Source organism: Diabrotica undecimpunctata, chromosome 9 (genome assembly GCF_040954645.1).
Source record: "Diabrotica undecimpunctata isolate CICGRU chromosome 9, icDiaUnde3, whole genome shotgun sequence".
Lineage (NCBI taxonomy): Eukaryota > Metazoa > Arthropoda > Insecta > Coleoptera > Chrysomelidae > Diabrotica > Diabrotica undecimpunctata.
The window spans coordinates 132344145-132358048 of record NC_092811.1 but is presented as its reverse complement, the minus strand read 5'-3'; the positions used below and the strand labels follow the sequence as shown (position 1 = coordinate 132358048).

General features: G+C 33.7%; 1 protein-coding gene across 3 annotated transcripts in view; it reads right to left on the bottom strand.

Annotated features, from left to right (window-relative positions):
* Positions 1-9610: 9610 nt before the first annotated feature.
* BRWD3 (bromodomain and WD repeat-containing protein) overlaps positions 9611-13904 on the bottom strand; it is a 28444-nt gene continuing 24150 nt past the window's right edge. For 2 of the 3 annotated variants that reach the window (XM_072545320.1, XM_072545322.1), the window contains exon 23: positions 9611-13861. In XM_072545320.1, coding sequence (XP_072401421.1) covers positions 13509-13861 — 353 coding nt within the window. In that variant the 3' untranslated portion in view covers positions 9611-13508. The remainder of the gene's footprint in view (positions 13862-13904) is intronic. The other variant, XM_072545321.1, reaches the window with a different exon arrangement.

Genomic DNA, 13904 nt, shown 5'->3' with positions numbered 1-13904 from the left:
TGCAAGGCTGGGTCATTACTAAAGTCATGGACGTTGCCAGGCGGGTGGTATTTGTTATTAAAAGTCTGAAATTATTAAAAAAAATAATTGCTTAATTGAAATAGGATATTTAAATTGAATTGAATTGAAAAAAATTGACTGATGTTTAGACAGATGTGTTAGTTTTATAGTATTTTTATTTAACTATCCGTATCAACTATGAACTGATTTTAGTAAAGGAAAAATGAGTAACGATAAATAAAAAATAAATTTAAATAATTTTGAAGCGACTTCTACGGTACACAAAAACAATATGGAGATTCGTAAGAAAGCAACGGAAGGAAATGGCAGAATGGAAGGAATACAATAACATACCAGCAAACGAATGGGAAAGATACCTGACGGAACTGTTTAAAGGAAAGGAAAATAATAATCAACACAATAACGTACCTGAATTCGGACACGAAATAGAAATCAGTTTTAAGAAGTTAAGATAGCCATAAATTCACTCAAAAATAGAAAGTCACCAGGACCAGAATTACCAACGAGCTTCTAAAACTTCTTCTTCAGCCTTAAGTAAACCAACTTTGGACATAGGCCTCCCCCAAATCAATCCAGTGTTTTCTATTTTGCGCCACTTGCTTCCAGTTGTGTCCTTCGATCTCCTTAATGTCATCAGTCCATTTAATTTGTGGTCTTCCTTTGCTTCTCTTTCCTAACCATGATCTCTATTGTTGTATTTCGTGGTTCCATCTTTTGTGTCCTGGAAGCTCCATTTTAATTTTTGGCAGCATGTTCTCCTGGGCCTGGGTCTTTTACTTTGGTTTTGTTTCTAATCCATTTGTTTGTTTTTTTTGTCTATAAGTCTCACCCCGAGCATTGATCTTTCCATCGCTCTTTGTGCCTTTACTATTTTTTCCATATTAGACTTAGTGAGTGCCCACGTTTGTGAACCATACGTGAGAATAGGCAGAGTACACTGATCGTAAATTCTGGTTTTCAAATATTGTTCTATTTTAGTGCTTTTCAAGATCCAACTCAGTTTTCCAAATCCTGCCCACGCTAACCTTATTCTTCTGGTAATTTCGACAGTTTGATTTTCTTTGGTAACTTTCATTATCAGTCTGTTACTGTTTTTAAATTTATGTCGTTCAACGATATTTCTTTAATGTTCAGTGTATTTCTCATTATTTTTGTTTTTTCTAGGTTCATCTTAGGAACTGAACTACTTTTTCCGAAGCTTGACATAGTTGTGTCATCATAGTCTGTAGTTCTTCGAAACTTGTAGCAAATATTACAATGTCATCAGCGTATCTCAAATAACAGTTTTCTTCCATTAACATTTATTCCTTTATCTGCCCAGTTAATGTCTGTGAACACGTCTTCCAGTCCAAGTGTGTGTGCTTCTAAATCACGGAGGAGAAAGTATAACCCTAGAGATGACAAAACTTATACAAAAACTAATATTGTACTGCAAGATACCAGACGCATGGAGAAACAACATAATGATACCAATGTTCAAGAAAGGAGATAAAGAAGACCCCAACAATTATAGAGGTATAAATCTACTGAACACCGCACTTAAGCTTACCATAAAAGTCCTAACCAACAAAATCAATAAACTAACAACTTTATCAGATGAACAACAAGGATTCAGATCTGGAAGATCTCAATCCATCCCAGGAAGGCCATCGAGTACAATAAACCAGCATATTATCTATTTTTATAGACCTGAAAAAAGGCTTTCGATCGCATCCAAGTCGAAAACGCCTTACACCTACTGTATAAAAGAAACATACCAATCAATACTATACAAACCATCGAAAACATCTACTTCCATATTCGAATACAGGCAAAGATAAATGGAAAACTAACACAGTGTATACCAGTACAAAGCGGAGTCAGACAGGGTGACTCGTTAAGCCCACTTCTCTTTAATATAATAATGGACGAAATAATACAAGCAGTATGTAAAGGTCATGGTTACAGAATGGAGAACAAAGAAATCCAAATATTCTGTTATGCAGACGATGCCGCATTAATCGCCGAGCAGTGGCGGATCCAGAAATTTTTGTCAGAGGGGGTCATGGGTCTTGAGGGTGATTTTGATACAGGATTTAGATTTTTGCACCTTTCAGTGGCTGATCTCCAGAATTTTTTTGTCGGGGGGGGGTCATGGATCTTGAGGGTGATTTTGATATAGGATTTAGATTTTTGCACCTTTACGATTGATATGATTTGTATGATATAATATGATATGATATTGATATGACAAGGGAACCATTTTCTCAATAACTATTTTAGGCGATGTATTAAACGAATGAGAAATTATTAAAACCCAAATACTCTACGGGTGCAAAGAAGGATATAACATTAAGTGATCTTAAACTTAAGCCAGAAAAAAAAAATTTAATCCCACATACTCTATGACAGTAAAATCAAGTGTACATTCAGTACACTACAATACAATACATACAGTATTAACCATTCCTAATGAACTCTATCTTAGCGTTGGATATCCGATATCAATTTGTAAAACCATTCATTTATTCCTTATTGCTATACGGAGTGGAAATATGGACTCTCGGAATTACAAGTATGAGACGTATAGAAGCCTTTGAGATGTGTGTTTTTCAAAGGATGCTGAAGATTTCGTGGACAGAGCACGTGGCCAACAACGAGGTGCTGAGAGTAATGAAGGCAGAGAACTCCTAAATATTGTAAACAACAGAAAAACGAGTGATCTAGGACATATTTACAGAGAAGAAAAATAGATTCATAACTTTCGGTGGAAGTCATTCTTCTAAATCAGTTAAGATATTGTCTAAAAGGGGTAAATAAATAGATCTTCGGAAATTTTCTTCGCAACAGTTAGCAGATTGGTTTTGACGACAGGTTTGACGAGAAACTATACGAGGCATCTTCAATTGAATGTCTAGTTGGTCAGCTATTTTGTTTACTTCATAGTAAAGTTTGCTAAAAACAGATTCAGCATTTGATCTTTTATCTTAAAGAATGCATTTGGTGTCCTCTATGGCCTCAGTAGCCTACTTCAAATCTAATTTTGATGACTGAAGAAGACGACTAAGTGATACAGTTGTACCTAACACATCACTAAGACAAACTACTAAAATGAGAAATTCTGGGCTCCTAATAGTTTCCATTAATGAAAATGCATCAGCTGACATTTTACTGTCCTTCCACGTAGAAATTGTTTCAAGAGCGTTGTATATTTTGATGATTGATTCGGCCTGGAACTGAAAATGACCTTCATGCTTTTTAACCCAACGAGTTTCACAAATACCTTGCACAGCAGCCTCCAGTTCCTTTATTTGTATTTACTAACTTATCAGACAGAGCTAATGCAACAACAATATTCACTTTGATATTTATTATAGATAAATTATAAAATGTAGCACACAGTCTCAACAATTACAATACATATTCAAACTACAAACAACCAATTCGTAGACAAAACTGAAGATAAGAAATACCTAATATACAAAATAAAAATGTGCTGATTTCGTGCGAAAAGTCATGTCATGTACATTGAATGAGCAATAATGTGTGGGCGGAAATTCTATTTCATCGAAAATGACGAATTGACAAAATTTGAAAATCGCGTAACTCTGAATTCGTGGATGTCTTAGTCGAGATAGTACTGTATTTAGAATTGTTGATTATTTTAAAGAGCTTTTTAAAGACTTCCGTATAATTCTACAGTTACCCCTAGAATAAATGAGTTTGAATCATTTCAACTCTTGACTTCCTGCTTATAAGGTTGATGGGTATTAAATTATTTTTTTAGGATTATTTGATTCTTATTTAATTTTGTTTTGGGGGTGGTCATGACCCCCGTGACACCCCCCCTTGAATCCGCCACTGTCGCCGAGTCAGAAGACAAGCTCCAGAGATTAACACACATCTTCAATACAACTGAGAAGAAATACAACATGATTATATCAGCAGAAAAAACTAAATGTATGACAACATCTAAACACCCACTACGACGTAAAATCAAAATTGATGGGAAAATAATAAAGCATAAAGCAAGGTTAAATATCGTGGAATAGATATAGCTAATTACGGAGATGTTGAAGAAGTACTACAACAAAGCTTAAAAGCAAGGAAAGCGGCGGGATCTCTTGAGAACAAACACGTAAGCTAAGACACAAAAACAAGGATTTATAAAGCAGCAATTAGACCTATATTAACATACACGACGGAGACAAGACCTGATGCATCTAAAACGAGACGACTACTAGAAACAACAGAGATGAAGATACTTCGACGAATATCAGGGAAAAGTCTGTTGGATAGGGAGAGAAGCGAAAACACAAGAAGAGCATGCAATATATAATATGGCATAATAGATAGATAGATATTATAGAAGACATAAATGGATGGGTGACAAAACGGAAACAGGAGTGGAAGGAACACATTAGTAGAATGGCTGAGGATAGGATAGTACGAATAGCACGAGATAAGTCACCAAATGGACGAAGAAGTATTGGCAGACCAAGAAAAAGATGGTGCGATAATTTAAACAATTTAGGAGGCTAATATTGAAGAATAAACATGCTTTAAAGCCTTCATAGAAGAAGAAGAAATAATTTTGAAGCGGATACTCTTGATTGATTTGTTGTTTAGGCATGCAAATCACCTCAAATTCAAAAATTGAATCTACTAGACCTGCTGTGTGAGCGGTTCCCAGGTTTCAAAAAGTATAAGTAAGCAAACAAGCAATAGAAATAGATGGCGAAAAGCTCATGTTCTTTCGGAAAAATATTCCCATGAGATTTTTTTGCATAATCACTTTCATGAGATATCCCAAAATAGGGTTCAAGAGGTCGCCCAGGCGAAAAAGTGTTCAAATTTTTTTAAATACATTGTAACATTCAATTTTTTCGGCCCTGACAACTTTTTTTATTTTTTGGATCACTCGAAACAAAATAGGTCTGTTGTGGTTTTTTTGCAAACTTGATCGTTTTTAAGTTATCAATACATTTTTTTTTATTTAGCTTTACGTGTCTCGACAGCGTAGGTCACTGACACAGGTACAATTTTATTACATTACATTACAAGAATATACAGTAACATTACAATCAATAAATAAATACAATCAGTATTGGTACAATTATAAATGATCAAATTCTGTACTACGTTTCTTCTTCTAAATTTCCTGGTAAAGCCTGGTTTCATGGAATAAATTAATAAGGTTTTTGGAAATTATGTGGCGAACTGAGAATATTTTGTAGGTTTCGATTCAAAAGATTCTTTTTTCTGTTGTTGAAATATGGACAGTCTACAAGAATATGTTAATAGATAGAATATTACCACAGTGTGTACATGTAGGTGGATCTTGGGAAGTCATTAAATGTTTACGAGTTAGTCTTGTATGGCCGATTCTAAGTCGGCGAATTAAGATTTTGTTTTTTCGTGTTATGGAAGGAAACTCAAACTTTTTAACGATGGGATGGATATCACGAAGCTTGGAAGGGATTTTATTCCAGTGATCTTGCCAAGACATTTGAATGATATTTTTAAAATACGACTGTAAGTATTTTTTTAATTGTATGTTTTCAGTCTCTATATTAGATGATTCCTACATGAGACGGAATCCAAATCATGGTTATGGATACTCCCAGTGAGATTAAACTATCGGAAGTGTTTTGAATAGCTTGAACCAACGGATGTACCGTGTACATACTTTTGAGAGAGTAGATAGGCGCTAAAAAGTCTGTACATATTGCCACTTTTTATATTCTGGTGATAGTCAGTTTGTAGCTTGGAGAATAATTCATCAGTATGTATGCAGCAGAAAAGCGGGAGAAGATATGATTAAATCTGTGTTTGAAGTTACAGCACATCCAATAGCTATAGGACTTTTAGAAACATCTGTGTATACAATTTGGTCAAATCTGTTGTTATCAGTTAATTCTTTAAAGGTTTGCCTTAGAAATGGTGGATTTGTCTGATGCTTATCATAATTAGTTAACGAGAGATTAAAATCTGCTTTCAATTTATTCCAGGGAAGTTTAGGTAATATTCATATTGAAGTTGTGGCTGAAGGATCGATGTTATTCAGATGTCGTGAGAGATACTAAATGGTGGCATAAATAGAAGTTTAGGGGAAGGAGAGTTTAAAAGGTCATTAATTAGTAATTTATAGGCTGGATTTTCGGTATTAGCTGAGATTCGAGACTAATATTTTAAAAGAAGTTCATTAGTTTCTCTGTATAAACTCTCTGCAGGGCTCGAGCTGAAGGCTCCAAGGCAGATTCGAAGTGCAGTTTTGTGTACAGAATTAAGAAGTTTTAATTCTGATGGGCCAGCTGACAGATATGTAAATGAAACTGCAGTAGTATATTTTAGAACGAATAAGACATCTATAAATCTGAAGTACGGAGTCTTCGTCGCACCCCAATGATGATTGGACATTGCACTTAGTTTTGAGATCTTTTAAATGGTATTTCCAAGTAAGTTTACTGTCGAATGTGAGTCCTAAAATCCGTATACTCTTTACTGCTGTTAGACAAGTACTATTTATGGGACTTCTGGATTACTGACTGTCCTGCGAGAAAATTTAATGATTTTTGTCTTCTCAACAGAAAGGTTAAATCCGCTTACTGAAGTCCATTCAAGCAGTTGGCAAACGGCAACAGTATCTGCCCCGGCAGAAAATTATTAAATCATCTGCGTAGAGTACAAACTTGACTGGAAGCTTAATTTTTTTACATATACATATCGTTTAAAACAAGTATAAAGAGTGTAGGACTCTTGCGTGGCCTTATCTGGTGTCGTTACCTTATATTTATTTAATTCAAAGGAATCTACCACGATATCTACAAACTGCATACGAATACAATAGTTTCCGTTCTCATTGCACAATAATATCTGTCCTACAAATAGGCCGGTAAGGTTGTAGCCACAGCATCCTCCATACGTTAGTAAAACAACTCTGAAAAGAGCCGTTTTCTTAATATAAATCGGTGCTTCTACCATTTAATCGCCAAACAGAACTCTAGAAGTTGGTCTCCAATTTCCACCAAGTCTTGATTTACGACCGACACTGTTTTCTTTGGTTGCCAATATTCAAAATTTTATGTTGTAAGTTTTAAAGACTAGGCCTTATAATCGAAATTCCACAGCAACCGGTCAATGGAAGTGATAAATTTTATTGATCTCTATTTATTTAACAGAATTATAGAAACTGACATTTGCGGTAAAATGCAAAATTGGTGTACGACAGTTCACCTTTAAATTCTTATTTAAAAAATTGATTTCGCCCTATGTTCAAAATAAGCGTTTTTTCAGAGAGAACTGTTCATTTTACACAAAAAGTGCAAATAACAATTTTTATTCAAAATTATATTAGCTACATTTCTTATTTGAAATATTTTTTTCTACGGCACGGTGTACGATTCTTTGTAAATCGATGTTTCTCAGCCTCCCCTGCGAAGGAGGTTTTAGGGAAAAGCCCGGGGTAGGGGTGGCCAACTTTTTTTATATTCCCAAATTTTGTAGAGCTTTATAAAACTTTTCCCGATCATGAAGAGTTCTAGGTTTTGATCGTTACTGTTATTTCGTATCAATTTTAAGGTAAATATTTGATCCACTGTCGATCTTTCTGCTCTAAAGCCGCCTTGTTATTCACCTACTATACAGTGGCGGCTTTTGGGGGTAGGCAGGATAGGCCGGGCCTACCCAATAATTTTAAGAGCTTTAAAATTGAAAAACATATATTCAAAAATTATGTTAATGCATGTAAATAACTTTTAATGTACTAAATCACTCAATACATTAGCGTCCGTTAAACAACTACGTTATTATATTACCACAGAAAGCATCGAATCGTATTCAGGCATTTTAAATCGTCATTAATAGGCCCGATCGGAACTGGCCGACCCAGTTCACATAAGATCCCCGTACAAAAAGCGTTTGAAGTTAAGCAGCTTGCCGGACAACGATTTATATTGTCGCGTTTATGCTTGCTGTTTAGGCACCAGACGATCATCGTTGTCACTTGTAACGTAATTATCGAATTGTAATATAAATTTTCTTTTAAATTATGATAAAAAATATGTCTATAATAATATATAAATATAAAAACATAATCTATAATTGTAACATATTTTTAAACAAACATCACAATTGCAAACAAGTGCATGGTTGCCCAAATAAATTTTGAAAAAATTCGTAAAATTCGAAGAAAAAAAATCACATTTGCATGATTTCTATATCGCCTGATTGTATGCAACTTATATATATATGTGAGATTGTTTTATAACTGATACATAAAAATGAGTTTTTATGACGCTTTACCAGGTTACAGTAATAGTAATGTAATACTTTTAATTGCTCTTGGTATGATGTCTACAAATGGTTGTCTGGAAGTATTACGAAAATCAGACTATATTGTTGGCCGTGATTGTTATTTTCTAATAAGAAATGTGTATAGAATTGTGAAGGATACTTTGATTTAAAAAATATGTCTGCCTCCTTAAAAAACATTCCAGTTGCAAGGAACATTTAAGTAATTTCCTGTCCTTTAAGGATGTACAGAGAGGGCATTTTCTGTTCGCGATTTGCTAGATGAAAAATAAAAAATCGCAAAAATTAGATACAACGCAGAAGTTAAAATGAACAGAGAAATCATTAAAAAATTAGTTAGGGGGGGGGGGGGTCATGACCCCTCCCTCTGAATCCGTCACTGATTACACATAGCTATTAATATGTAATTTGCTGGCTTGGCCTATCCAAAATTTTACCACACCAGCCGCTACTGCTACTATACCACTTTCGTATTTTTTCAATTTATTATGCATGAACTTTGCTAATATTTTATACACAACATCCCGTAGCGATATCCCTCTGTAAGTTTCACAAAGGGTTGTGTCACCTTTCTTATCTATTGGGCAAATTACCGCATTATTCCATCTCTCTGGCATTTTTCCTCTCTCCACACTCTCAATATCAAATTACATAGCTTGCTTTGCAGTGTGACCATTCCTTCCTTTAAAATTTTCGCCGGGATTCCATTATCCCTGCGCTTTTACCGTTTGCCATTTTATTGTTTCCTTTATTTCCTGTTCTGTTGGTTCCTCTACGTACTCCTCATCATTATCCTTTGATTGGCCTATTGCCTCATCTGTTCTTTATTATTTAGCAGTTCTTCAATATTGTGGCCACCTGTTTAATTTCTCTGCAGTATTTCCCAGGAGCAGTCCTTCTTTATTCCTGCAAAAAATTGTTTGTATGTTATTTCTTCACTTCTTGATAGAAATTTTTTATTTCTTTGCTAATGTCATACTCCTCTATTGTTTTCAAATATTCCTTCTTCTTCTCTCTTCGCTCCTGTATTGCCTAAGCAAACATTAGCTGCTTCTGTCATTGATGTTTCGATTTTACTCCATTCTTCTTCCAATGTATCAGACATTAAGTTGTCTTCCTCTAATCTTGTATTAATCTCATTTTCTAACCTCTTTGCCACTTGTTGGTCCTTAAGTAAAGCCACGTTATATCTTTTTCTGTCTTTTAAAAGCTTATTCTTACCTCGCAAAATAATTTGGGAATAATCTTGGCCGGTTTAGGGAATAATCAAAAAACACAAAAAGACAAATATATTACTAAACGTATACAATGTATTACTTGTTTTATACGAAAAAAAAACACAACTACTTATATCTAAAAATTTATAAACAGATTAAAGAAATAATGAAATGTACATCACCTAAACTGAACTAAATTTGGGGCAATTGTTTTTTGTTTATACAGTCTTGAACACACAAAGGGAAATCGACAGTCGAATAATTATTTATACAACGATAAAAAATATCTTTTGGGTACGAAATTTCATTTAATAAATAATTAAAAATTAATAATTGTACAAAATAAAGGCTTTTTAAAAACATGCTAATCAGACAGTGCGAACACAATTTCTTAATCGTAGACATATGCGACACGTTTGGAGGGAGCCAGTATTAAAAAAAATTATTTATTGTATTAAAAAAAAAAAAGATGGTACAATAGGGTGTAATTTTATAATGGTACAATAAAGTAATTTTCTTATTTATATTTTAAACAAATTATATTATATTAAAATAATTCAATAAATTATTATGTTTTCTCCTACCGCCACCTGCGGTATTAACAAAGCATTTAGCTAAAAGAAGGTAAAATTATCAAGTAAAGTTGCACAACAGTAAGCAGACTTTTGGAATCAATAAAAATATTTTGTCTACAAAGCAACAAATCATTACTGGAACACATTTTAGTGAAATTTATACATATATAGTAAATATTTCCTTCAATATAAACCGCTAGACAACTCCATGCTTATTTTCCATTGTCCTAATAAAAGCTTTAAACTTCTTAAATATCTCCCTTCATACTCTGCTTCTCTTTTTCTTTCACAACTGTAAAAGTGCGAACTTTTGGTCCCTATAGTGCAAATTTACCGTTGATGAACAAATAAAAGTCAAACGGTGTCAAATCAGCCAAACAAGGTTGATTTTTGTCAATGATGTCAACAATGACAATCCTACCAACGGTTTTCGCAAACAAATATTTTCCTTTCGGCCAAAAAAAATACAATACATATTTTTCAGTGTTATAATAAAATCTTGAAGGCTTCTTCATACTTTATCTCTTTTTCTTTCCTTCACAGTTATAAAACTGCTAATTTTAGTCTTTGTGGTGAAGATTTATCCTTAGTGAATAAATAAAAGTCACGTGGTGTCAGATGAGCTGAAGAAGGTGGATTACTTGATACAATTTTGTTATTACTAACGTTTGTAGTTAAACAATGAGAATTCTACCAACGGTTTTCGCAAACAATTCTTACGCTTTCGACAAAAATTAGCTTCGTACATATTTTTCATTGCTACACTGAAAGCGTGAAGACTTCTTTTATACCCTTCTTCATATTTTGTGTCTATTTTTCCTTCACAGCTATTAGTGATCTAGAATTATTTTTGTCACATATGTCAGATCAGGCGAACAAGGTGGATTTCTGAAGCATTTTTCAGTTCAAATGTGACAATTCTAGCTACCATCTTCTAAGTTATTTCATGTACAAAAAACTGAGCTTCGTACATACCTATTTTCCATCGGTTTGAACAAAATTTTAATGCTTGTTCTATACGCTCCTATATAAAACTTTTCGTTTGTTTCTTAACAGCGGCAAAACCACGAAAATTTAGTGCAATATTTCTCTGGTTGAACAGATAAGTCACATGGTGTCAAGTTGAACAACTATGTGGATTAACCGACACATTTTTTGAGCAAAAGCGTTTGTGGTCAAAAATGACAAGTCTAGTTACCATTTTATCATAGAATTCTTACATATAAGACAAAACTGACCTCCTTGTGTATTTTTTATTGTTTTAAAACAAGTTTTACATGCTTTTCTATAAAACGTGAAGCTTTTTCCTTCACAGCTCCAAACTAAGAAAATTCAATTGTTTTGGTGCATAACATTTTCCATGCATTTTCAGTGCATAACAAATAAAAGTCACATGGTGTCAAATCGGACGAACCAGGAGGATTATTTGACATATTTTAGGCAGCACAACCGCTTTACATTCAAAAGTGAGAATTCTAGCTACCAGTTTTTCACACAATTCTTACGGCATACAAAAACTGAGCTCCTTGAGAACTTTTCATTATTTTAACGAGAGTTTGAAAGTTTATTCTTTACGCTCCACTATAAAACGTCCCACTTTTTTTAACAGCGTTAAAACTACGAACATTTGTTTATTTTAATACAACGTTTTCCTTCAGGAACATATAGATACTCTCACGGTGTTAAATTGTGCGAATCAGGCCTATTATCTGATATATTTTTGTCAGCACAACATTTGTTGTTTAAAAGTGAGAATTCTAGCTATAATTTTCTCATACAATTCGTGCAATAAAACTGAACTCCGTGCATGTTTTCACTGTTTTAATTATATGCGTCTTTATAAAGCGTAAAGCTTTTTTCTTTCACACTCTAAACTAAGAAAATTTGATTATTTTGGTGCTACATTTTCAGTGCATAACAGATAAAAGTCACATGGTGTCAAATCGGACGAAGCAGGAGGATTATCTGACATATTTTTGTCAGCACAACTGCTTTCGATTTAAAAGTGAGAATTCTAGCTACCATTTTCTCACACAAGTAGTACTGTAAAAAAAACTGAGGACATTGAGTCCTTTTTATTATTTTAAAGAGAATTTGAAAGCATTTTCTTTACGGTCCCCTACAAAACTTCTCGCTTTCTTTAACAACGCTAAAATTACGAAAATTTGTATATTTTCCTTTTGTTGTAAACGTTTTGTAAATGTTTTTGTTAAAATTTTATTTGAGGAACAGATAGATACTCTAACGGTGTCAAATCGTGCGAACCAGGTGGATTATCTAATATATTTTTGTCAGCACAACCGTTTTTGTTTAAAAGTGAAAATTCTAGCTATCATATTCTCATTTAATTCGAACTTTGCATTAAAACAGCTCTGTGCATATTTTTCACCGTTTCTCCTCTATAAACCGAGACGCTTTTTCCTCCGTAGCTCCAAACTAAGAAAATTTTATTATTTTGGTGCTACATTCTCCGTGCATAACAGATAAAAGTCACATAGTATCAAGATGGACGAACCAGGTGGATTATCTGACACAGTGTTGTCAGTAAAAACGTTTTTTATTCAAAAGTGATAACTGTAGCTAAAATTTTTTCACACACTTCTTATATTTACGACAAAATTGAGCACCTTGACCATTTTTCGTTATTTTAAAGAGAGTTTGAAAGCTTTTTCTTTAAGCTCCCCTGTAAAACCTGTCGTTTTTTATAAAAGCGCTCAACCTACGAAAATTTGTTTATTTTAATTTAACATTTCATAGAACAGACAAAACTCACACGGTGTCAAATCGTACAGACCAGGAGGATTATCTGTGATATTTTTGTCAGCACAAAGAATTTTCGTTTGAAAGTAAGTAGTCTTGTTACAATTTTCACACATATTTTTTACTTAACGAAAATACTAAGGCCCATGCATATTTTCCGTTTTTCTAATGCGAATTTGAAGGCTTCTTTTAAATGCTTCTCTAGTCTCAACGTATATAAAAGAATGAGAGAACTTTGACGGTAAAAACGTCTCCAAAAATTAAGAAAAGTATAAAATGAGGACTTCGCAGAAAATATTTAGAATATTTAGCAATACTGTCATGTTCCTAACGATATTTTTTCCTTATTTAGCACCAAAAAAGATTTAAATCGAACACAGGAAAGGAATTTTGACGGCTAAACATAAGAAAGCAACTATTTCGGTTGTAAACTTAATAAAACACAAATTTTCAGTGTTTTCTTTACCTAAGAAACTAATATTAGGGCAGTACAAAACTGAAACAAATTTATAAGAATCTTTTCATCATTTTCCGTAAAAAATTTGTGTAGCATCAAATATATATAGTACGTTCCATGCCACAGTACCAATTCTCAATTATAAAAAAATATGAACATTTTGGAAAAATCACAATTGAACAAAATCTACTTCCTTCTAAACAAAGCTTTGGCTTTATCCGTTATTTTACGAACTCTCCCTCTGCTACTAACGGCCGAAATGAAAGTACCTTCTTCTTCTCGCCTGGTATTCGTTCCACTAGACGACTTATCGCTGCTTTCGCTTTCGGATTTCTTCCGTTTTCTCTTCGATCTTCTCGTCGAACTAACGCTTTCTTCCGATTGCGAGCTGTCGTAGGTGTTGGGCTTTTTCCTGGCGGATCTTTGCCTCAAAGTGTTCTTTCTTTTGTAGTATACACCTTCACCTTCGCTTGACGACAAGGAAGACTCTTCTGAACAAGATCGATACTCCATTTTTCTTGTTGAAGGACCCCGTTCTTCTGAAATATATGGGAAATTTTGAAGTTGATTGTGTTAAACAAC